The following is a 26,864-nucleotide window of genomic DNA, read 5'->3' as shown; positions in this document are numbered from 1 at the left end:
AATAAAAAAAATAACAAAACAAAAAATACCAAGCACAGTCTTCCAGAAGCATATTTCTGGAAATAATAAAAGTCCCTTATGATTTTCTGGACCTATCCTTGGCTTTTCCATTAGACATATGCCCCATTCTGGGTTCAGAGTGTATGTATTGATTCCTGATTAATTTGAGTACCCTATTAGGAGAGCTTCTTTGAAATCCAAGGGGAAAAAGAAATTTTCACACCTAAGATGGACCCATACTACATAAAGTGATAAAAATATCAAAGCTTATCTATAAGTATTAAATTATGTTGATTTGAAACTGAATTATAGCTTATGATGTTTATAATTTGCTTTTGTTTACCCATATTAAATCAAAGAGTTTTAAAGTATAAATTTCCTTTTCAGATTTGAAAGAAGTAAGCACTTAGTCCAGTATAGATGAGAAAATGAAATTTAAGAGTACCAATTTATCCTAAGGAAATTAGCAGCGTAGGACATTCTCTGGACAAATATCACATTCTTTGAAATAATTGTTATGACATTTTAATGCATTCTTACCATGAAGCATTCCCTTGTAAATGACTAAACCAGACTATGTCTTAACAATTATTTCATGAGAAAACTTCAATACCTTTAGAAGTTCTTATCATAAGACCAATAGAAAGGAAAAAAAAAAAAAAAACAGAAACGAAATACCAGAAAAAAGTGGTTTAAAACATAGTATACAGTTAAGCATTTCATTTAAGTAAATACACATAATTTGACAGGTAAAAACTTCCAATGACTTCACACACTTTCAATGAACGCTAAGGAAGGAAAAAAGAATCCAAAGAATTTCTAGAAATTCTTCTTGCTTTTATGGTTTTTATATAACCCATTAGTCTATATCAAAATAAAGGCAAGCAACTAAACTCAAGTAATTATTGGGATACTGCCCTCTAAGGACAAATACACTATTTTTTTAAAGGTAATTCACCTATTCCATCAAAAAATAAAAGATCTCTAATCTGAAGTGCTTCTCTTTGGCTTGCATTAAACATCCTTTCATATACTCAACTACTGTTAAAGAGAAGTGTTGAGTTCTTTGAAAATATCATTTCAAGCTATATGCATCTACACTCATTCCAGCCAATTTTTTTATTGCAACATGAAAACTGAAGAGTGTATTGGAGTTTTGCTATGTTGTTATCTGAAAAAATACCTTATGAGTTGTGAATTCCAGATCTTTGGATGTTCACACACACGTGCGTGTGCGCGCATGTGCGCGTGCGCACACACATACACACACACACACACACACACACAAATCTGTCTTTCCTGATAGAGTAAATGAAAGCCAAGACTAAGTAATGAAAGTCTGTACCCGTCATTCTAATGTGTAGGATCATCACTAATCCCATGAACTGATACATCTAAAAGATACTTATTCATCTCCTTAACTGCAGTTGTTCTTCAACGATGTTCTAATCATCATGCTCCCAATAAGAATCAAGTGTTTCAAAACTCCTTTGTGTTTCATAACTACACTGATTAGCAGAAATACAGGCTGACCCTACTCCCTGATGGTGGCAGTTATAGGAGGAATAAATCTTCGTTAAGTAAAGACACATGGCTTTGGGACCAGCAATCTTTCACCCAAGCACTCTCACTCTGTTGCCTACAGTGTACTTACAAAAGCAATCATTCAATAAAGCTGCACAAGATAATCTTTGGACTGCTATCTTCTCATAATTAATTTCCACATGTTGCTCTTCCTTTCAAAACTATTGTCTTGCCACAATATAGGCCTGTCTTTGAATGTCAAAGCGATAATTTTGGCTCACTGATTATTTTTCCTATACTTTTAAATATATGAATGTTTATGCATTTAAATATTTCTTAAATATTGTAGCTGCTGAATCATGATATGAAATATTTAATGTTCAAGCTCTTTATTAGCAGTCGTTGAAAACATAACTTCCATGTGTTCCTTAAAATAGGGCATGTTTGATTTCTGTATTGTTGTCATATAAATTGTAAGGACAAAAATGGGCCCTATGACTGAATGTACAAAATTCCCCTTAAACCACCTTGAACTAGGCAGATTTGCAACATTTTAAACTGGCACTTCATCCCTCTTTCAGCAAGCATCCTCTGCAGATTTAATGATCAGGAACATCCTTCTGATGCATGCTGGGAGATATGGCTGCAGGGTACAGACCACAGCAGACAGTGTGTCAGATGAGGCAGAACTTCTGGTTAGGGGTGAGTATGCTAATAGTGCAGTCTGAAGACATGATCACCATAAATTATCATACAAAGGAATTTAAATGCATGGACTTTGAGCACATCAGTACTGTGCATTTTACTTTCAATTTTACAATATATGTCATTTTTGCTTAACCTTTTGCCTTTGAAAAGATCACATAGAAAACTGCTTCTTAGTAACAGACAAAACCTGTAGATCCAACTTCAGGGTCTAAAACACCTTTAGTAGTAAGGGGTCACTTATTGTTTCACCAACTTAATGCCAAACAATTTTAAACAGTGGAGCCACAGATACTTGGACTAAGAGATAAAATTTGTTTGTGTGTAGATGTGTTTTTCAAATGCAAAGCTAGTGGAACCCTTAGGCATTTTTTTTTTTCCCTCCACTAACTTCTAAATTCTGCTTCCCAAAACAGGAAAACTGCATGCCTAATATGGTGGCATTTGCCACTGTTCAGTGACAGGGGTTTTTTAAGTCTGAAAATGTCAAACAGAGTCTGTGCATAAATGAGAGTTAAGTGGTTTCCACTATGAACTGGGCTGCCGAATTCTGCAACCCTATAAAGTTACATCTTATTTGAATTAAGTAAATGACTACAGCATTAATTTCTTTTAGCGCATTATTCCCCAGTATGGGAAATGCAGCTCCTAGCATGCATATTCTTTCTCTCTCTCTCCTCCCTTCCTCCCTTCCTTCCTTCCTTTTTTCCTTCCTTCCCTTCTTCCTCTCTCTCTCCCTTCCTTCTTTTCTCTTCTTTCTTTTAGTTTGAGATACAATATACCTACAGAAAAATCCCACAAATTATTTGTGTACAAGTGTATACCTCAATGAAAAATCAAATATGAATATACCATGAAACTAAATTCAAGATAAGAACTAGAACACTAACAGAATCTCACCTAGTGCCTCTCCTTGTTTGATTTTAAACAATTACATTTTGAGTGATGTGAGTATTGTATGCTAAGACTCTTTGCATGATCTCTGCAAATAAAAATTCACAATCTATAGCAAAAACTTATATTTTAGATTTACGTGTCTTTTATCTACTTGAAGTGTTTTCCAATCATGACTTTTAAGAATTCATTAATATTATAAAAATCTTGAGTAGGAAACATAAGGCATATAGTAAGCTTCATCATCTCTTTGTTTTAGTTGTATGTATTATCAAAGGTTTGTTGATTTTTGGTAGTGCATCCATCATTGATCCAAGTAAAATATTGTTTTGAAACAAGTGTGCATCTGAGTGAGTGGCACTTTGTCCTTTTTTTGGTGTGTTCCTATTCAAAAGGTTATTTGAACTTTTCTCCAAATTTATATCAAGAGTGTGTATCTGTATTACCCTTTTACAAAACATCAACCTTTTAAAGTGCTCATCCTCTCATGATATTCCATTTAGGTAAAAATTTTTCCTTTATGCCTTTTGAAGTTATAAGGCTCATGGAATTGCAAGCTCCATATTGCAGTCAAATTTATGGAAAATTGCTTTCTTCTCTTGCTGTGGTCTGTTTTAGATTATGTGTATTTATTGTGTAGCACTTGCCTAGTAATTTAGAATGATGCTCCTAAAATTGGAGCTTTCCAAATGAATAACACAATTTAGAGGTTGATAACAAGAAACTAGGTATTTTTACAGGGTTGTGAGGGGCAAATTTAAACCAACATTCTGCTTTGTAAGTAAAATTAGACTCAACAGGGTTTAGAACATAATTCAGGTTCAGCTTTTTTGTGTTCTGCTCTTTTAGCCTTTGGCTTTATGCCTGGGAGAAGATAAAATGCATAAATGTTGAAATTACACTCAAAAGAAATTTCAAACAGGTTGCTATTGTCTGAATATTCATGCAACATTCAACTCAAGCTTTCCTTCAAAGTGAGTTTGATCAAGTCACCAATGTTCTATTATATAGTTGCTTTACTTATCTAAAATTAGTGAAAATAGCTTGCCTTTTCTGCCTGGTTGGTCTTAGACAGATTTAAAAACTTAACTAGGGGTTTTGGTTCCTCTCTTTTTTTTATTTTTACTATTTTTGTTAAGTTAACAGCTCCTGATAATTGAAGGAACTTGGATATTTGACTATTGCTGTTTTCCAGATTGGCTTGTGAAATAAAACTCAAAATAGTTTTACCCTGCCGTTCTTTCTCCCATTCCCATTCATTGATTTGTAAACTTGGGGAATTCTAATAATACAGGGTACAGGACAAAAGTTGAGCATTTTAAATAGAGTTTTTCTAATGATGGCTACAATTCCAGCAGCAGAATCCTTAAAGTGCATTTATTCAAGTATGTGTCACATAAAAATCGGAACAGCAAAGACAATTCCATCATACATTTTCCTATAGAATACCATCATTGGATTGTCTCAGCAGTTCACTTTGCTCAATGTTGAGCATGAGGAACATTCTTGGGTGGCAAGGGATAAATTTCTATAACCCTATAATTCTATTTTAGTGGGGATTTGGGGAGAAAAAAAATCTGTGTTCCCCAAGATTGATGGAAGCTATTTTTTTATCATCTCCTTTCCCATTAAAGACAGTTTATGAAATTCTTTTGTGCATCTTACCAAGTCCTGAAATTTTTCTCCAGGCCTCATAAGGACATCAAATTGGAGCTCAGGTGTGTAGCCCTAAGACCTCATCATTGCCTGTTTAGAATCTGAGTGTTCCTAACTACTTTAAAGCTATATTTCCCCCAAATGCTTGTTTCCACTGTTGCTTCATTTTGCTTGTGAATGTCAGTTCTTTTATTCACCTCTTTTCCACTATTTTTATCATCCTCCAAAAATTGAATTTTCCCATAAATAATCATCTGAAGCATAAAATCACTTGCTTTCACATATTTAATATTCAGTGAACCAGCATTATTGCAGCACCACAAATAATTTGGAGAGCCATAATAGAAGTAATGAATATGTTAAAATAAATTATTTTGCTGAAATACAAAAGGAAGTTAAAGCCACACCTGGACATCTGTGCACAATTTAAGTCACTTATTCAAGTGTGATATAGCAACAAAACAGAAAGTAAGACTAGACAATGGTATAGGGAACCTCTTTACAGATGGATAGAGCTGTATTATGTTATCCAGGGCACAGGACATTGATCATCAAGAGGTAACATGGGAGAGTACACGATTTGTAAAGAACTGATAACTCCCAAGCAATTTGAGAGATGATCAAACACAATATTAAAGACTCCAGAGAAAGGAGTGTTAGTTTTTTTTACTTTATTTTACAAAAATGAATGTTAGAATTATGTTTTTCCAAGCCAATATAAGAGTAGGAAACTATCTTGGTTTAAAGAATAAAATGTGTTTAGCTGAGCTGCGGTAACTGGGACCAGAACATGAGTTCTGCTTATTCCACCAAGAGGCAGAAGAAAGAGTTTAAAAATTCACTTCTTCATGAAAATTTTATATTCATATTACTCTGTTTATTAATACAAAACAGTAGGTCAAGAACTCTTAGAATAGTCAAAGAATAATCAATAATCCTTTGGCTCCTCCTGAATGCATACCTTATATGCTCTCCTTTCTCAAAACTTGGACAACAATTTTCATTTCCTGTGTTACAACTTACAGAATGAATCTGATGTTTATTAAATTGAATTTGAGAGGAAAGACTCCACCCTAGGATGTAACTTGTTGAGAGATATCTCACCGTTTTTTAACCACTCACCCCTTCTTATTCAACTTGGTGTTCAACCTGTCTTTCAATCTTACTTGCTTTAAACTTTCCATCAATTCAATTCTATTTATTCTTTTCAAGAAAGCTTTTTTCCTTTAATATTTTACCTTGAATCTCTCCCAACCCACCTAGTCACCTTTCACTGCAAATCTAAAACTACTAAAAGTTTGACTGTTTTGTTAATTAAATAAGTCAACAGGTATATATTGATAATTTGGTATTCATTTACTCACCCATTCATTCAGTACCTGCTCTGTATCAAGCTCTGAGCTAGGCACATAGTTGGAAAGATGAAGGCACCAAAGTCTCAGCCCTCTGTGGGGCCTTATGCCCACTAGTGTGAGAAGCATCTTTGGGAATGGCATGAGAAACACTAAAAAAGTAAAGCTTCCTGGAAACTTTCAGTCTTTTAGGAGAAATAATGCAATACTAGGAGACAACATAGGCATAGCTACAGGACTACATAATTTGTGGGAACCAGTGCAAACTAAAAATGCAGAGCCCCTTGGTCAAAACTTCATAAGAATTTCAAGACAATGATGGCAGAGCATTAATCCAAGTATGGGGACCTTCTTTTTTTTTATGCACAATTTTTTATTTTGAACTAGAAGTCAAAAATAATAAGCATCCATATTTCTGTCTGTTAATATACAGTGATTTTTAAAAGGAAGGAAAACAAATTATGTAGAAGAATAATTTGTACCTGATAAGTGTTTGAAAGTTACATTACCTTAAATATGTCTCATCAATGATGGGTGATCATGTCTCATTTTGACCTACTAATGCATTTTGAATATAAAATATTTTTATTTTGCTTTCAATTTCTTTGATACACTGACTTTTCCTAAGAAAAGGGTTAATATTTTTCATTGATTCTTAAGTTAAGATTGATATTGGTAAGCAGTTAACTTCCCCTGTTCAAGTATATCTTTCTCACCAGCAAAATTTCTTGTTTTTATTATTTATGCCTCTAATAAAATTACATTTAATTTATGCCACTGGGAACTCTGAAGATGGGCCATAAAAAAAGTGTCCTCTCTTCCTCCTCCCCCAAGAATATAATGCTTATCTAACTAAAAATTTGAGGCAAATTAAAGAGCAAGAATGGACAAAGCCAAGTGTTTTAGCAACTAGAATTAAAAGAAGCTGAAGCTCAGAACATATCCAGTATGGGGACCTTCTAAGGTAGGGACCCTCCCTGAGTGACTACGTAGCACAGCCGTGAAGCCAGCCTGCTATAGCTATTAAATTATGTATTGCTCTACAAGAAGAAAAGGACTTTAGCAAAGGATACTAAAATACCTTTTTTTTTCAGTTACAACAAAGTTGTCTAAATCTGTTTTCTCGTCTGTAAAATTAGCATATTACAACCTCTTCAGAGGTTTTATTAGCTTTTTATAGGAAATATCTTTTAATTATTCTACTCCATTTTGGAAGATTTTGTTTATTGTGTTAAAGTAATCATTAATTCATATTTCTATTTTAATTTCCACCAAAACCTCTTATCATCATGTGGTAGCTGGTGTTACCAAACTAGGTGATTTAATCTAGCCAACCACAGAGGTTTTATATTTTAGCTACTTGTGAAGTGTTACCTGTTTAATTTTGTTTTGTTTTGTTTTTAAATTAACCTAGAGATATCAATTACTGTCTGATGGAAAGCAGTTTAGGACCTTTGAATAAATTCTGTCTAAACCATAATTTTCAGTGATTCTCAACTAGCAAGAGAGGAAAGTTTAAGAATTCTCTGCTTTTTGCCCTTGGAAGGATACAAGTACTAGAACTTTCCCAACAAAGGGAAATTCAAGCTAGGTGAAAACCTTGAACATATTTCAATTTTGAGAATCTGATTTGAGAATTAAGCAGTATTAATGTGTTAATGTGCTCTATCTTTATATCTCTCATAGAACTACCCTTGTGAACCATGTAGATTCCAAACTGAAATAAATGCTTATCTTAGCACTGGCCTAGTTTAGCATCTGGCCACTTCTGAAAGTTTCAAGCTTTAAAATGTACAAGTATTTAACACAAGTATCTTTTGGAAGATAGAGTTTGCATAGTTTTTCTTTTTCACCATTACACAATGACCTTGTACTTGGAGATTGCACAAGCCTTCATATAGTGGAGTAATGTGCTGGACTCAAAAGAGTCTCTATTAAAAAAAAAAAAAAGTTTCTAGCGGAAAGAAAAAGAACCAGTAGTCACAAAAGCAAAACTGAGTCTGCCAACATTTGGGGATCACAGGACAATGACAAATGTTTTCAGTGTAATTTTAATCTTAATTAATAGTAATAGTAAATGAATTTGCAATTAAATTTATGTTTTAGAGAAGAATGGAGGTTATTCAGTTAATATATTTGTTTTTGTAAAATTAAAATATCTTTAAAATACATATATAAAATATCTTCCTTCTTAAAGAAAACCTAATCTTATTCATGCAGTATCTTATTGAAATATCCTACATCACTGTGGAAATTTTAGATCACTACTATCACTAGTATTGGATGATTATTTAAATAACTTACACCAATGACTTATTTTTCTAGCTTAGAATTGTTTGACATTAACTTTTTTTTTTTTTTTGGTTAATCGTGTGTTTGGATTCTGTGCACCACATTTAGTTTGGTTCATTGAAGTGATAGTTGACTGAAGTGATCTGATTGATGGAAATGATCGAAACAAAATGAACAATTAAATTGTCATTGTATACAGACAACCAATTGATGGAGACTAAGTTGTGTATTTTATTCACTCAACAAATATTGAGAACTGCTAGATGCCAAGTTTTCCTTTAGTCACTGATAATTTCTGTCAATTGACTTAGACTTCTGCAGGTTTCTTGATAGGAACATTTTGCTATTTTGAAGCAAGTACGTTGACTTCACTTCCATTTTGAGAAAAATTCTAATCAGCTGGACTTCATATTATACATATTTTTGAGTCATAAACTGTAAGGTGATCACATTTCACTATGTACTTTGTCCCACAGACTAAGCTATTTTTCTTACATATCCATCTTAATATCCATCTTAATACCAAATTACAGTAGGTGGAAAGAGGCAAGCAAGATGTATAAGAGGAAAGCATGGGCTTTGAAGTCAGACAGGCCATTTCACATCCCCCAAGCTCTTACTGGTCTGTAACTTTGGACAGGTTGCTTAACTTTAACCTTGCTCACTTTCACTCGCTTACTATCACTTCACATTTACACAAACTTATTGAGATAAGTTCTTGGTGTGTGAGTTATGTTTTAAGTGCTGTTTTTATTCATTGTTTAGTGGGTGCCCACTATACGCCAGGACGGTGCTAAGTATGCAAGAGGGAGAAGTGAGAGATGGGATTGGATCTAAGTGCCTTCTAATGCCATGGCAGAGAGCTTAACCTTTATACTGAAAGTTATGGACATCGATCAAAGGACCAAAGCAGGCAGGGAACGTGAGTAGATTTATACTTTAAGAAGATCATTCTGAAAACCATAGAGGAGAGTGAGACCAGTGGTTGCTAATAGACCAAGTAGGAAGTTATAGCAGTAATCTTCACAAGAAATAAGAAAGGTCTGAAAAAAGGAAATGATCATGGAGATTAAAAAAGAGTATACATATTCAAAAAATAAGAAGGAGACAGAATCTATAGAACCTGGTAGCTCACTGTCTATGAAAAATGAGAAGGAAGAGTCAAGAATGAATGCCAATTGTGTTGCTTAATTGAGGGATCAATGGCAGTGAGACCATACATTCTGGTTAGACCAAGATAGTTCCAAGTTAAACTAGGAGTGACAGAGTAATTATTAGTGAAATCCTTTCATTCTCAAAATTGTCCTGGTTTAGATAAATTATGTGGCCACCCTAATGAATGATCATGATTTTCATGTAGTCAGGAAAGTAAGGAGAGAAGTGGATTGGTGGTAAAGGAACAGCATTTAAGATAAGGCTCTCCAAAGAGAAATATTCTGTAAGCAAATAGATTTGTGGCTATGGAGGTAGGAGAGAAACACCAAAGTTGAGATATAGATTTGAGCACAAGCAGATACAAATGAAAGTACAGAGATAGCATGTAAAGAATGAGAAGAGAAAAACACTCAGGATAGAAGCTCAAGAAAAACTAAAGTTGAAGAGGAGCAAAATATACAAAGATTGGGAAGTGGCTGCTAGAGACAGCAAGCTACTAGGAAGAAAGCAAGGAAATCAAGTCAAAGGGACAAAGAGAAAAGAGAATTTCAGGAAAGACAAAGTAAGCAACAGTGTCAAGTGTAAGTAAAATAAGAACCAATATCTACCATTAGGTTAAGCAATTTGAAAGTAGTTGATGACTTTGGCAAGGGCAAATTCAATGGCATGATGGGTGTAATTACCAAATTACAGTAGGTGGAAAGAGGCAAGCAAGATGTATAAGAGGAAAGCATGGGCTTTGAAGTCAGACAGGCCATTTCACATCCCCCAAGCTCTTACTGGTCTGTAACTTTGGACAGGTTGCTTAACTTTAACCTTGCTCACTTTCCATTCATTCATTCAACACTGATTCATCAAACATTTATAGAGCACATAATATGTGGCAGGCCCTATACTAAGAACCACTTAGCTATGAACAACTTGCATCCCTGACATAGAAGAACATGTCTTTTTACAATATAAGAAGTGCTGTTACAGATGTATGAGCAGCACATTTTACTCTGATCATAAGCCCCACTAATAATAATAAAAAACAACTAGCATTTATTAAGGTTTTCTTACATGCCAGGCCCTGTCCCTATATGAATTATTTCACTTTATCCATTTAGCATATCATATAAAAACAATGAGAGGAATACTATTTTTAGTTGCAATTTGCAAATAAAGAAACTAAGGCTTAGGGAGGTTTAGGACTTGTTGAATGTCACCCTAATAAGTGGAATAGTGAGTAGAGTCCAAGCAGACTAATTTCAAAGTGAACATTTAAAATTATTATACTGCCTTCCATCATCAATTGCCAGATTGTTTTTATTTTATTCATTATTGTATTCCCTGGATCTACTTAGTTCCTGACACATTACAGTTCCTGACAAATATTAATAAATATTTGTGAAAGGAAGGTAGAAAGAAAGAGAAGGAAAGGGCAGAGCAGGGAGGAGGAAGAAAAGAAGGAAAAGGAAGGAAGAAAGGGGGGAAAAAGAGAAAGAGGAAGAAAGGAATAAGGAGGAAGGGGAAAGAGAAGAGTCCTATAAGAAGGGATGGAGTAACAGGCTTTGCATAGAAGTCAGAGAATTTTTATACATGAGCTGGTTTAAAGTCATTTGTTAAGGTAAGAAAGAGAACAGAAGATAATCTACATCATCTTGCAAATAAGCTCTTTTTCACTCTCATCTGCCTCTAAGGGTAGGCCTCACGCTCGCTAATCCTCTGAAGTTTCTAATCTTTGACCACATGACCAGGAAGCTCAACATTACTGATCACCACTTTCTGTCTTATATTTTGCTCTAAATGACCACTAAGCTTACTGACAAGTCTGAACTTCCTCTGACCCCTATGTCTTGCCAATTATACAAGATGTCAAATTCTAATGATTATTTTCTCAGGATATCTTGTGGGACTTCTTATCCAGACACACTAAGTTTTGATAGAAAAGGATCACTTCTGGACAAAATGTCACCAGGAATACTAAGCAGTAATAAAGAAACAGAACTCTTTCAGCATGATCTCTTCTCATTCTCTCATTTTAAACTTTCTTATGATTGCCACAATTATGAGGGAAGTACAAAACTCCCAGCTGCTTTAAAAAGCACCTGACCTGTATTTCAATCGTTACTTCTGGTCTTTCAAACCCTCGATATTCATTGTTTCTTACTTACTCATAGGTAAATTATGCCAAAAGTCATGAAAACAAAACAACACAAATCAAAAAATGGTGTTTGGTGTTCAGAAGGTTGTCCTTATTAAACTCACCAATATTACTTGGGCAAAATATTGGAAGTACATTTTACCTGTGTTCATTTGTTTGAATTATTTGGAAAAATCATCTACTTACTTTTCATAGTTTTTATAGATACAGGACTAAACCAACCAGCAATCCTTTCTAACACATGATCTTTTAAATTTCCTGAATGAATTTGTTTTCTGTGACAGTTACCTAGATTATTTTAGCATGTTTTTTCAGTATTAGGTAGTAATTTGTTTTCATGTAAGCCTAGAATACACAATTTCAGAGGCCATATAGATACTACATGGCTCTTTCATAACCCATATGTGGTCACCAAGAACCCAAGTTCCAAGCAAAAGATCTGTGGAATGTCAGCCCAATACTGGTCACACCTCCAAAACAATGGAAAATTGGTAAGTTCACTTTAGTCCCTATCCTAAAATCTTGTTTTATTTCAACCTATGTTCCAAAATACTCAATTCTTAATTATTCTCTTGATTTTGTCTAACATAATACAACATGTAACCTGGTCTCTGAATGATTCTTCATTGAACAACACAAAATCCATGAATATTGAACAGAGAGAGGACTAACACTGATTGAAAGTTTTTGCTGACTTTTACTGAAGATTAGATTTTGTCCTAAACATCTGGCAAAGGTAATGTCTCCGTTTCACTAAGTACTCCTTAATTTGGAATTACAAAGCCAATTAGTTCTCTAATGGGTTAGAGCAACTGAGGTGAGAGAGTAGGGGAGAAACTGAACAGCAGATGATGTCTGTTAATGCCAAGAAAAAAAAAAATGACTTTGAATCATTCTTGGTAAAAATCTTTCTTATAGATGTCTCTTCCTCTTTTTTTTTTTTCATTTTTCAAAACTAGAGTGTGTCTAACTTTATTGCTTAGTATGTATGAGGAAAATCTAATTTGATACCTTATATGTAAAGATTGGCAGTCATGAACACATGGATCTCTACCCTATGTTATTGATTGACTATATCAGTAGATTTTACCTTCAGAAACCTCTAGATCATTGCTGAGGTACCTAAAAACTGAGGGGGAAAGGGAAAAAGATAGCTCCCAGCTTTATAAAAACAGTTCATTAAAATAGAAAATAACCACTATAAGATTCAAAGTGGGCAGGCATTGAAAAGCTGAGATATAAAAGTGACAGCTGCAAGGTTATTTACTACAGTTAGAAAATAAAATTGCATAAACTTAAGGTGTATAAAAAGTAGCAAAGAAAGGTCTGCTGTGCTTGCATTTCATTTAGAAAAACAATATCTTTGAGCAACCCTGAGCACTTAGCACTAGACCTAGTTTATAGCTGGTGCTCAGTAAATGTTAGTTGAATCTCAATAGCCTGATTTAAAAATGACTCACGTTGTTTAAAATTGCTGTGATAGTAACCAGTTTATATAGCCAATACAGTGTAGCATTATAAAAATAACCCAGGCCCAGATTTCAATCTCAATCTGATACTAGCTGAATAACCATAGGCAAGTCATTTTACCTCTTTTGGATTCTTCATTTGTATAATAGGCATATAATATCTAATTTGTGATTTAATAGGAGAAAGAAATGAGATTTCAAATGGTAGAATGCTTCTCAATAAATGTAGATATTATTGTTGATATTCTTAATTAGAGAAAGAATTTTTATTTCCCTAATCTTTAAGGTTAAGGAATGAATCATTGTTCTTTATGGTATATATGGGCCGGAAAATGGTATACATTTCTCCAACAATCAATCCTATTTGATTATCCATTGACTAAAATATCCAATAATATTCTGATTATTTTGTCCATCTTGTTCACTTACAACTTGATAATACATTCTAAAGGTGATTGGAAGCATTTTGACTGCCTCTCCTTCCTCAGGGTCAAATTGGCATGTTGATAGATTTGGCATAATTGTGTTCTCTGCTGGTTTATTGTCATTAGGATAAACTGAAACACCTTCAGGGCCATCTCAGTATATTCAGTAAACTGAAGCAATGAAATCTTGCATCACTTTCCTGAAGCGGGTTGTTTATATTAGCACGTATTTACATGCATTGAAGATTCCATTGTGATGGTTTCTATCTTTGAGCAAAATGCAATAGCTATCTTAGTGTACAAAGGAATTTCCCAAATGTGAAGTAAATGCTGAAAGACTTCAAATACAGTTATATAAAGGAATGAAAAGAATTAGATTGAGTTAAAAAAAAAAGTTAAAAAGTTAAATACACAAATTATATTTCATTCTAGAAAAAATGTGTAGATGAGCCCATGACAGATAGTTCTAAGGTTTTTTTTTTTTCCTATCAGTAACTATCATCAATATCAGCATATCTATAGCCACCAACTTGATATCACACAAAATAGCACCAACTACATATTATAAAATTGATTTAAATCACATTATTCAATATTTTTAAAACAAATATTCATTCTATGAATGTTTACATAGGATTTTGCCATACCTTCAGTTTAGTTGACAATGAAGCAATGCAAAAATTAAAATAAAGGATACAAAGCTGTTACAAACCACCAAGGACACTAAAGGATTTGGAAGTATTTGTAAAATAAATACTTAGATTTTTAAAAAGTGAAACCAAATAGTATGAATGATTTTTAGGTTCCCCTGAAATTGTCTTAGATTTTAAAATATTCTAGGTCAGAAGTACAAAATTTTAAGCAATAGAAATATTTTTTAAACCACATAAGTTAATCATCTATACCAAAGCATTAGCTTTCTCATTTGTCAGCATTGTGATTTGGCCTAATTTAAGTATTCATTCATCACAGAAAACTGTGGCATAAAACGTCTCTTTGAATTATATGTTTTGCTCAGGAGGTTATTGGTTCATATAATTAGTTCTTTTGTGGCAACTCAAGAAATAGAACTGTTATTAGTAAACTTCATTTGAAATACCTTATCACTGTTTCAAAGACATTTTATCACCTGATCTGTATGTATCAGTAAATCAAAGCTCATATATTTGTCTTACAACCTCAGCTCACAGAATGTTAAGTCAAGCTAATAAGTAGCATCGATCATACCCCACTGGATGAGGTAGTATGTGTTACAGACACTCTCCCTGTAATCCATCCATTATATGGAAATCTGTTACAAATTATCCAACCTCCAGGACTGCTCTATTTAAATGCTCTGCAAGAGCCCCACGGTCTCCATTTCTCCAAATGAGTTAGATGGTGGCATTAGGATTGTACCAGTTCATTGTCACCATCTGACAGCAGTCATCTTTCAGTCTGTGCTGAGCTCTTAATGGTACATTGCATAATGGTATATGTCTTCTTACAGTTGTATCACAAAAAATCCTCCAAGTATAAAACAGGAGCCGTCAAGATACCCCTAAGACAATTCTTTCTCCATTATTTCTCAGGCATTGTGAGATAAGTTAACCACTTAGGGAGTAATACTCATTTTTTTTAAGTCCTTGTTAGCCTACTGAATTGCTCAGTTAGTTAAAATATGAAATGACCCTAGATACATGTTTGTCAACTTTTGTTCATTTCCACAACCATGAAACATGTCCCTGGTCTCAATGGATATCTTGTAGAACATGTTGTTGGTATGGAAAATCATGAAAGAAAATCTAAATAAATGAGAGTAAGTACAAATGTATACTTCAGAATAAAAAAACATAAAAGAAAGTTTCCTACTTACAGTTTAGCCATAATATCATCAAAGATACCCCTGTCTTAAAGAGAATGGGTTTATAAATGTATTCCCTAATGTGTCATTGGAAATAATAATTCCAAATTCACTTCATGGTATATTTGGGAACATAAGCTACAAGGATATCTATAAATTATTCATAAGTGAATAGTGAGAGTGAACAAATTTAAAAGTCAATGCATTATTATTTTTTTTTTTTTTTTGCATTGCAGAGTTGCAATGAGTCATACACAATAAACCCAATATTGGATTTATGCAAAGTTTTGCAGAAACATGGCACCTTGCCTGTTTTAGCTCCCCATATGGTATTTTCCTATAGGATTTCTTTGACTCATTTTTTCTTAGAATTTATTTAATATTTAGTTTAATAAATTAATTTCAGGATAGTATCTGGGTTGCTTGAGGTTTTTAATAAGGTGATTATTTTTATTTATTCTTGCCATTTGTACAATAGACCCTCAAATATCTATTTTCCATTTCAGAAGGATCACTTCGATGGATGGACAGTATTATTTTTCTATTGGAATATACACAGTGTGCACAACTTCAACTCATGTAAAACTACATTAAATATTTATGCCTGCTTAAATACCTGCAATTGTCGGCTAATTTACCTTTCATCTGAATTTTGTGATAATTGAGAAGTGTTTGTATTTTTCTAGAAAGAAACACAGAATTCTTTAAACATCTTAAACAAAGTGATATGGAAAGTCTCACATTGGTAATTAAATGCTTCAGCCAAAAATGGCACAGTCATTTTAGCTCACAACTCACTGGTCTGAGCCAATCACTTAGCCCCATTTAACCCAAAGAAGACAGAGTTCCAATGACAAACACACATTCACAACTTATACCTACCAGGATAAATTTCATGAAATTCCAATTTTATAAGACTAGTGTAGGGAAAGGATAGTGTCATTTTGTTTTGTTTTTCTTTGTTTTCCTTACAACATAAGTAGAAAAATCACCATACTCTTAATAAGAGTACAAGAAACTGGTATGCAGAACTTTCTTAGAGATTACCACTGTCATTGAAACTACACTGACAACTTCAACTAAGCAACTCCAGTACAATAAGACAACGTTGGAAAAGTGATTTACTGAATCATTACAATTTACATTTGCTACCAAATGTTATTGCAAAGGTTTTGCTGTTTTAGTATTAACCGTTGATCATTAACATTTTCAATTATTTAAATAGATTTTCCCCAATATCTTCCCATAGCCTCTGAGGGCTTCCATTCCACTTTTGCTTTATGGTTTTCAATGGCTTCTTTCCTTTGACTTTTCTCATGTGTTATCCAGAGTGGCTTCTCATCACACTCAGATAAAATTTAAATTCATTACCATTGCCCTCAAATCCCTCTATTATCTGGCACCTACTGACCTTTCCAACATTATCACCCTCCTCTATCCTCTTTTTTCACTTTGCTTCAACCACACCAGAATCCTTTCTGTTCCACAAATGTGCCAAACTCATCAACACTTAGGAATTCTGCCACTGAAGTTCTCTGCCTAGAAAACTCGCCCATAATATGTATGAGGCTGGCTGGCTTCTTATCATTTATTTTTCAGGTTCTTATCTAATGTTTTCTATCTTGCCTCCACCTGATCTTCACCCCACTTTATTTTCTTCATTGCATTTATTATTATCTGAAACTATCTCATTCATTTGTTCATTGGCTTTCTTCTCTTCCCTAGAAAGTAATCCTAATCCCTAGGGTCTGCACACAGTAAATATTTCCTCAATATTTTTAAGCAAATTATTAAATGTATGAATAAATGACTATCTAATTCTTTTTCCTGAAGTGAATAATTACATTTTTAAAATCAGATAAATAGAGAAGGATGGACAGTGTATGAAGTAGTAATTGGATAAACAATAATCATAGGCATTTAATATTAAATATATTGCCATGTCATATCATATGTCAGTAAGGCAGACACTGTGAAATAGGAGAAAAAACTATATGGGAATAATGTGGTGGGATAGGGTTTTCAGAAGTTTCCTATAGTGGCAATCACAAAACAGTTCTTTGAAGCTTGGCACTCCCATCTCTATGAATACCTTAGCATTTTTTTCATAATTTCACTTATTTTTTGCAACATACACACATACACATACACATTTTCACAAGCAATGTTGATTGAAATATTAAAAATCAAATGCAAAGAAGGATTCATATGCTGGATTCTAGCTACACATAGTATATGGGAAAGAAACTAAATAGGAGTGCTAAAGAAAAGGTTTATGTGTCCACTAAAGATTTTACATCCATGAGACAAATTTTTGAACTATCAGTTGAAGCATCAGCCAGCTGACAGCCCAGAACCTTATTCTCTTGCCTTATTTGCAACTGTAGGTGCCCTAACCTGTGTCTTGGAAGCTCAGCCATGTATAGTTTGATCTGTTACTTGGGACATGAACTTTCTGGCAGCAGCTTTAATTTACTGCAGTAGGTGCATCTCTATATTTATTGAATCTTCCCTTGAATTTCACATGGACTCCACTTAACTTGTATGGTCACCAATTACTCTTAATTCAATTCCTACCTGAAATCTACCTACTCAATAGGTGGACATAACTTCCTTGATACCCATCATGCCAACTTTCAAACTCAGTCACCTCTGTTTCTGGTTATGAGCAAACATGGAACATAAAGAATTTAATTGAACAATGTTGACTCAGCCCCTATAAAGTAATGTTTTTCATTTCATATAAGCTTTCAATATTGTTAGCAATATTGCTGTTTGACTGTTATTGATTCCCTATCACCCAAAGACTATTCCTGATCTTTCTGATACTCTTCAGGCTCCAAACTACATCTTCCTACTTCTGCACTTCAGTGTTATCGTCAAAATTTATTTCAATTGAAATTAATTGCTTTAAATTGAAAGGAAAACCTTTGAGATCTTTCTCCAGACTTTCCCTTTATTCTAACATTATTCTTCCAATTTATCCAAGCATGAAATGCTGGAATAATGTTTCATTTCCACCCTTGACTCTTCCCCTATAATATCTAATGTGTTGGTCCACCTCCCATTTAAAAACATTTACTGGCTCTCCACTATCTACATAACAAAGTTCAAACTCATTGTCCTGGTGTTCAAGGTCTTCCATCAATCTCCTTTTCTCCACTTTTATAGACTGCTACTCTGATCAAGCTTAAACTTCTTTCCCTCTCTTCAAAAACACCTTGAATTTTCCAGTATTTTAGCATGTTTACTTATCCTCTTTTATCACCAAATAATAATAATAATAAAGTTATCTGTTCCATCTTAAGTACTAGCCCAGAGTAACTGTCTTCTTGGAGTCTTCACTAAAAAACCCCATCCTTCCAGCCTCGATATCTAAAGAACTTTCTGTGACCTGGAGATGTGATGTACATTCCTAAGTCATTTTGGCTGGAAAATGGCAAGAGCTGCAGAGAACTAGGTCTCATGGTACCCAGTCAGCCTTCATTATTCAAAGCTGTCAAGTTTAGCTTTTTGGTTTTGTTTTTACATGGTAACATCTCCAAACCTTTCAGCCTTCTCCTTTTCTTTTTCCTTTTTTAAAAGTCAGTGTAGCAATGAGAAACACACAGAATATTTAATTATGGGTTTATAAAATGAGGTTTTTCAATTTTGCTCGAAAAATCTCTGATTTTCTTTCCTTTTTTTAAGATTTTATTTATTTATTTGAGAGGGAGAGAGTGCACTAACAAGTGAGGGGAGGGTCATAGGGTGAGGGAGAAGCAGACTCTCCACTGAGCAGTGAGCCCTACATGGGGCTAAATCCCAGGAACTTGAGATCATCACCTGAGCCAAAGGCAGCCACTTAGCCCACTGAGCCACCCAGTCACCCCTGATTTTCAATACTTTTTGAACTTTATTGTCATAGGAATACATTGACTAAAATAGTACATCTTTAATAAGCTCCAAGTCTCTATCCAAAAGTGATCATTCCGTTACCCTACAGGTAAAATTTTAAATCACTTTAATAATTTCTTTGCATTATGTGTTTGCCTATCTGACTGTTTGCTTCTAGTTGGCCAGCTATTCTGTCAGTTTTCCCAATTGACTTGTTTTTTTCCAACTCCAAGGGGTTTATTTGATAATTAGATATTGTTGAAGATCCTCTTTTCAAGTATTTATGCTAATATAACCAGTCTTTGCATAGGTAAAGAAGTATTCCAGTGTTAATCTTTCACAAACCAAGGGAGTTTCAGTTATCCTTTGTCTCTTAGGATGCTTGCAGTTGCAAGTAATATGAAAACTAACTCAAATTGGCTGAAACAGTAAGGAAATTTATTGGCTCATGACAGGAAGCTAAAGCAGATTTTTAAATTGATTGATCCAGTGTCTCAAGTTTTTTTCCAAAGACTCAGGTTGATTCTATCTCTACACTGTTGTCTACAATGTTGGCCTTACCCTAAAGCTCACGGTAGTCATAGGCTGACTGCCAAGAATAGTATAGGCTAAGTGCTTTCTTGTTGCCATACGACAGGAGAAAGAACTAACATATCTTTACAAGTGTCCATCCCTTCATCTGATTTTGCCAGGCTAGACCATGAACCAGCATCCAACATAAGAAGATTGCCATAATCTGACTGGCTTAGACGTAGCATCCTGAACCAATCATGACAGGGGCAGGTGAGATTGCAAAATAGGCATAAACTAATCAGGGCCACCCATAGAATGGGGGTTAATTCCCTACACCACACTGTGACAGGTGGAGTGAATATTAGGGAGTGAGCCACTTCATTTCTATCATACATTTCTACCTCCAAATTCATTTTCAATCAATAAAAGTTTGCCTCTGCTCATAATTATTTTTAATGCTCTGAAATTTACATTTTCTATGTCCGTGCTGAATTATGTGAAGCAGTTTTGAGTAGTAATAAATAGGACAGAGTTAAATCTCTGATATATATGAAATTAAGAATCAGAATTGAACCCTAGGTCCATTATTGGGGTGTTGTTGACCTTGAATCAGTCACTTCAACTTTCTGAGACTAAGTCTTCTCATTTGTGGAAAGGACGTGTTAATACCTGATTTGCTGTAAAGATTAGAGAGAAAGTTCATAACATTTAGCACAATGCCTTCTACTTGATAGGTAGGCATTGAGTCATCATTTCAGCATTTTTTTCCCCATTTTACATTATAAGCTCCCCCAGAAGATATTGCTTGTTGAATCTGCCAATAAGAGTACTTTTTTTCAAATTTTTTCACACCTATCCTTTTATTTTGCTAGAACCAAATGTGGTGCATAGGTTCGGATTTTTACTGGTAAAAAATGAAGCATAGTGAGATCATATGACATTGTCAAAATTACCAAGCTATTGAGAGGTCCAACCAGTGCTAGTATAGCTATTCACAAAGTAATTTTTACTTACATTACCCTATGCAGTCCTTACAATAATGATAAGATTGATACGATCATCCCCTTTATAAAATGTAAGGAAATTGATGCTTAATGAGGCTCAGAAATTTGCCCAAGTTTCAGAAACTTATACAGAGCTCTTACATAAAAATTCAGAATTGGAGTAAGATTCTTCAGACTCTTTATCCAAATCTCTTTTCTTTAGATCAATTTTTCTTGAAATAAAAATTTCCTAGGCATTTTATACAAAATACAATTCTGAGACTCTAGGTCACAGAAATTGAAATTTAGTAGCTATTGAGTAAAAAAAGTAAAACTTGAGCAGAGATTTGAAATTTGAAGACTAACTAGGTGTTAAATGGTCAAAATGAGGAGATAGAAAAATTTCACACTGAGGGACTCATTACATACATGACAGATAATAAAGATAATAATAATAAGGAGAAGGGTAGATAGAATAAATGGTGAGCTTTACCAATTAATTGAGAACAAAACTGCTTTTGAAAAAAAAATAATTAGAACTGTTTATCATTCATTTCCATCTTTATCCACCGCTGGTAAAAATAGAGTTGGTTATTCTCATAAGACTGAGAACAGTAGGAAAGGGTCACTTAAATTAGTTTAGTAAATATTAAAGAAGTCTAAGAACACCCTCTAGTTGTCACGAAGAACGTAATGATGGTAAGGAAGTATCTGAGGAAAAAATAAGGAAAGATGCAATACTATATGAAGTTGGATGTTGCCATCCCAGTACGTCAAGAGCATTTCAGGACACATTTTCTTGTATAAAAATATAATATCAATAAAATCATACTTCCTAAATAGGGCATTCCATAAGTCTTCATAATTCTATTCTAAAGATGAACACCTCAGCAACTAGTTATTAATAGGTATGGATATGTGATGTGCTACAGAAAATCTATTCACGTTATTGACTATTACTTTTAAAAACTTATTTATTCACTTATTTTTATTTTATTATGTTATGTTAATCACCATACGTTACATCATTAGTTTTTGATGTAGTGTTCCATGATTCATTGCGTATAACACCCAGTGCTCCGTTCAGTACGTGCCCTCTTTAGTACCCATCACCAGGCTAAATTTATTTTTTATTATTTTTTTATCTGAGTTCAGTTGAAACACAATGTTACATTAGTTACAAGTGTACAACAGACTGATTCAACAAGTTTATATGTTATGCTATGGTCACCAGAAGTATAGCTACATCTGTCATCACGCAACGCTATTTCAACACCATTGACTATATTCCCTATACTATACCTTTTATTCCCATTACCTATTCATTCCATAACTGGAAGTCTGTATCTCCCACTCCCCTTCACCCATTTTATCCATGCCCCCACCTCTTCCTTCAACCATCATTTCTCTGTATTTATAGGTCTGATTCTGCTTCTTATTTCTTTATTCATTTGTTTTTGTTTTTATATTCCACATATAAGTGAAATCATATGGTACTTGACTTCCTTGTCTGACTTATTTCACTTAGCATAATAACCTTTAGGCCCATCCATGCTGTAGCAAATGGCAAGATCTCATCCTCTCTCATGGCTGAGTAATATTCCTGTGTGTGTGTGTGTGTGTGTGTGTGTGTGTGTGTGTGTGTCACATATTCTTTATCCTTTCATCTACTGACAAACTCTTGGGTTGCTACCATATCTTGGCTATTGTAAACAATGCTGCAATAAACATAGGGGTGCATATATCTTTTTGAATTAGTGTTATCATTTTCTTTGGGTAAGTACTCAGTGCTGCAATTACTGGATCATATGGTATTTCTATTTTTAATATTTTGAGGAATCTCCGTACTTTTTTCCACAGTGGCTGCACCAATTTGCATTCCCGATTTGCAAGAGGGTTCCTGTTTCTCCACATCCTCACCAACACTTTTTTTTCTTATCTTTTTTATTTTAGCCATTCTGACGGGTGTGAGGTGATTTGCATTTTTATTTGCATTTCCCTGATGATTAGTGATGTTCAACATCTTTTCATGAATCTGTTGGTCATTTGTATATCTTCTTTGGAAAAATGTCTATTCAAGGCCTCTGCCCATTTTTGATCAGATTATTATTTTTAAGGTGTTGAATTGTGTAAGTTCTTTATATATTTTGGATATTAACCCTTTATTGACTATATCATTTGCAAATATTTTCTCTCATTCAATAGATTGCCTTTCTGTTTTGTTGATGGTTTCCTTTGCTATGCAAAAGCTTTTTATTTTGGTGTCTGCTTTTGTTTTCCTTGCCTTAGGAGACATATTTGGAAACATGTTGTTATGGTTGATGTCAAAGAAATTACTTCCTATGCTATCTTCCAGGAGTTTATGGTTTCAGGCCTCACATTGAGATCTTTAATTCATTTTGAGTTTATTTCTGTATATAGCCTAAGAAGGTTGTGCAATTTCATTCTTTTTCTTTAATAAAATACTTCAAGAATTTGCATAAATGACTTGCACAGGGGCCATGCTAATCTTCTCTGTATCATTCCAGCTTTAGTATATGCTGCCAAAGGGAACACCAGTTTCATTGTTTTGCATATGGTCGTCTAGTTTTCCCAGTACCATTTATTGAAAAGATTGTCTTTTCTCCATTGTATATTCTTGCTATAGATTAATTGGCTATATAGATATGGGTTTGTTTCTGGACTCCCTATTCTCTTCCATTGATCTATGTATCTGTTTTTGTGCCAATACCATACTGTTTTGATTACTACAGCATTGTAGGATATCAAAATCTGAGAATGTGATACCTTCAGCTTTGTTCTTTCTCAAGATTGCTTTCGCTATTTGGGGTCTTTTGGGGTTTTCTAGAAATTTTAGTATTATTTGTTCTAGTTCTGTGAAAAATGCTATTGGTATTTTGATAGAGATTACGTTGAATATATAGATTGCTTTGAGTAGTTTGGACATTTTAACAATACTAATTCTTTCAATCCATGAGCATGTATATCTTTCCATTTGTCTTTGTTATCTTCTATTTCTTTCAACAATGTTTTATAGTTTTCAGGATATAGGTCATTCATTCATTTCCTTGGTTAACTTTATTCCTAGGTATTTTATTCTTTTGGGTGCAATGTAAATGGGGTTGTTTTCTTATTTTCTCTTTCTGCAACTTCATTATTAGTGTATAGAAATTCAACAGATTTCTGGGTATAATTATGTATCTTGCAACTTTACTGAATTCATTTATTCTAATAGTTTTTTGGTGGAGTCTTCAGAGTTTTATGAATAGTGTTATGTCATCTACAAATAGTGACAGTTTAACTTCTTCATGAATATGGATGCATTTTATTTCTTTTTGTTGTCTGATTGCTATGGCTAGGACTTCCAGTACCATGTTGAATAAAAGTAGTGAGATTGGACATCCTTATCTTGTTCCTATCTTAGAGCGAAAGCTTTCAGTTTTTCACCATTGAGTATGGTGTTAGCTGTGGGTTTTTCATTTATGGCCTTTGTTATATTGAGGTATATTCCCTCTAAACCCATTTTGTTAAGAGGATTAAACTATTACTTTTTAATGAAAAGTTTTGTTATTATTTATATATTGACTTTTAAATTGGGTCTATGCAAAATGGTCCTTTTTACTGAATGGTTTATTACATGTAATTAAGCTATACAGTAAAAATTAAAAATATCCCAGGGGCACCTGGGTGGCTCAGTCAGTTAATTGTCCAGCTCTTGTTTTTGGCTCAGGTCATGATCTCAGGATCCTGAAATCAAGCCCTGTGTCAGCTTCTGTGCTCAGTGGGGAGTCTGCTTGAGATTCTTTCCCTCTGCCCCTTCCCCCAAAATAAATAAATACCTCTTTTAAAATTTTTTTAATTTACTCTTTGTGGCCTGAGTTATTGAGTTTATTTCTCTGCATTAATCTAATCTTTTAGACAGTAGCTAAATCTCATCCTTACTTGATTAGAAAGGCAAGTTCAGGACTTTGTTTCCATGAATGGTTGTCTTTTTCTGCAGCATGGTCCTATATGTGTTTAGAAGTAAGAGGCATTCGTCCCCAAGCAATATTTATGGGATTAAAAATAGAACCAATTTAAGATACCATGGCATACTTGGTATCAATTTTTTTTAATTTTTTTATTGTTATGTTAATCCCCATACATTACATCATTAGTTTTAGATGTAGTGTTCCATGATTCATTGTTTGTGCATAACACCCAGTGCTCCATGCAGAACGTGCCCTCCTCAATACCCATCACCAGGCTAACCGATCCTCCCACCCCCCTTCCCTCTAGAACCCTCAGTTTGTTTTTCAGAGTCCATCGTCTCTCATGGTTCTTCTCCCCCTCCGATTTCCCCCCCACTCCAGCAACCCTCAGTTTGTTTCCTGAGATTAAGAATTCCTCATATCAGTGAGATCATATGATACATGTCTTTCTCTGTTTGACTTATTTCGCTCAGCATAATACCCTCCAGTTCCATCCATGTCGTTGCAAATGGCAAGATCTCATTCCTTTTGATGGCTGCATAATATTCCATTGCATATATATACCACATCTTCTTTATCCATTCTTCTGTCGATGGACATCTTGGCTCTTTCCACAGTTTGGCTATTGTGGACATTGCTGCTATAAACATCAGGGTGCACGTACCCTTTCGGGTCCCTACTTTTGTATCTTTGGGGTAAGTACCCAGGAGTGCAATTGCTGGATCATATGGTAGCTCTATTTTCAACTTTTTGAGGAACCTCCATACTGTTTTCCAGAGTGGCTGCACCAGCTTGCATTCCCACCAACAGTGTAGGAGGGTTCCCCTTTCTCCGCATCCCCGCCAACATCTGTCATTTCCTGACTTGTTAATTTTAGCCATTCTGACTGGTGTGAGGTTCTATCTCATTGAGGTTTTGATTTGGATTTCCCTGATGCCGAGCGATATTGAACACTTTTTCATGTGTCTCTTGGCCGTTTGGATGTCTTCTCTGGAAAAATGTCTGTTCATGTCTTCTGCCCATTTCTTGATTGGATTCTTTGTTCTTTTGGTGTTGAGTTTGATGAGTTCTTTATAGATTTTGGATACTAGCCCTTTATCTGATATGTCATTTGCAAATATCTTCTCCCATTCTGTCAGTTGTCTTTTGGTTTTGTTGACTGTTTCCTTTGCTTTGCAAAAGCTTTTTATCTTGATGAAGTCCCAATAGTTCATTTTTGCCCTTGCTTCCCTTGCCTTTGGTGATGTTTCTAGGAAGAAGTTGCTGCGGCTGAGGTCGAAGAGGTTGCTGCCTGTGTTCTCCTCAAGGATTTTGATGGACTCCTGTCTCACATTGAGGTCTTTCAACCATTTGGAGTCTATTTTTGTGTGTGGTGTAAGGAAATGGTCCAGTTTCATTCTGCTGCATGTGGCTGTCCAATTTTCCCAACACCATTTGTTGAAGAAACTGTCTTTTTTCCATTGGACATTCTTTCCTGCTTTGTCAAAGATTAGTTGACCATATAGTTGAGGGTCCATTTCTGGGCTCTCTATTCTGTTCCATTGATCTATGTGTCTCTTTTTGTGCCAGTACCATACAGTCTTGATGATGACAGCTTTGTAGTAGAGCTGGAAGTCCGGAATTGTGATGCCGCCAGCTTTGCTTTTCCTTTTCAACATTCCTCTGGCTATGCGGGGTCTTTTCTGGTTCCATACAAATTTTAGGATTATTTGTTCCATTTCTTTGAAGAAAGTGGATGGTATTTTGATGGGGATTGCATTGAATGTGTAGATTGCTCTAGGTAGCATTGACATCTTCACAATATTTGTTCTTCCAATCCATGAGCATGGAACGTTTTTCCATTTCTTTGTGTCTTCCTCAATTTCTTTCATGAGTATTTTATAGTTTTCTGAGTACAGATCCTTTGCCTCTTTGGTTAGATTTATTCCTAGGTATCTTATGGTTTTGGGTGCAATTGTAAATGGGATCGACTCCTTAATTTCTCTTTCTTCTGACTTGTTGTTGGTGTATAGGAATGCCACTGACTTCTGTGCATTGATTTTATATCCTGCCACTTGACT

The 26,864-nt window shown here is 34.4% G+C and overlaps 1 protein-coding gene and 1 non-coding gene across 8 annotated transcripts in view; one reads left to right on the top strand and one right to left on the bottom strand.

Annotated features, from left to right (window-relative positions):
- The window catches only part of CNTN5 (contactin 5), a 1,357,780-nt gene that overhangs the window by 1,234,681 nt on the left and 96,235 nt on the right, over positions 1 to 26,864 (top strand). For all 7 annotated transcript variants that reach the window (XM_032426178.1, XM_032426172.1, XM_032426174.1 and 4 more), the window contains one exon: positions 2,106 to 2,226. In XM_032426178.1, coding sequence (XP_032282069.1) covers positions 2,106 to 2,226 — 121 coding nt within the window. The remainder of the gene's footprint in view (positions 1 to 2,105; positions 2,227 to 26,864) is intronic.
- Positions 23,290 to 23,387, bottom strand: LOC116645932. Its single transcript, XR_004302046.1, has one exon. It is a non-coding gene; the product is annotated as a U6 spliceosomal RNA (small nuclear RNA).

This window comes from Phoca vitulina, unplaced genomic scaffold (genome assembly GCF_004348235.1).
Source record: "Phoca vitulina isolate PV1807 unplaced genomic scaffold, GSC_HSeal_1.0 scaffold34, whole genome shotgun sequence".
Classification (NCBI taxonomy): domain Eukaryota; kingdom Metazoa; phylum Chordata; class Mammalia; order Carnivora; family Phocidae; genus Phoca; species Phoca vitulina.
The sequence above is the reverse complement of the archived record's forward strand: the minus strand, read 5'-3'. Positions and strand labels throughout refer to the sequence as shown.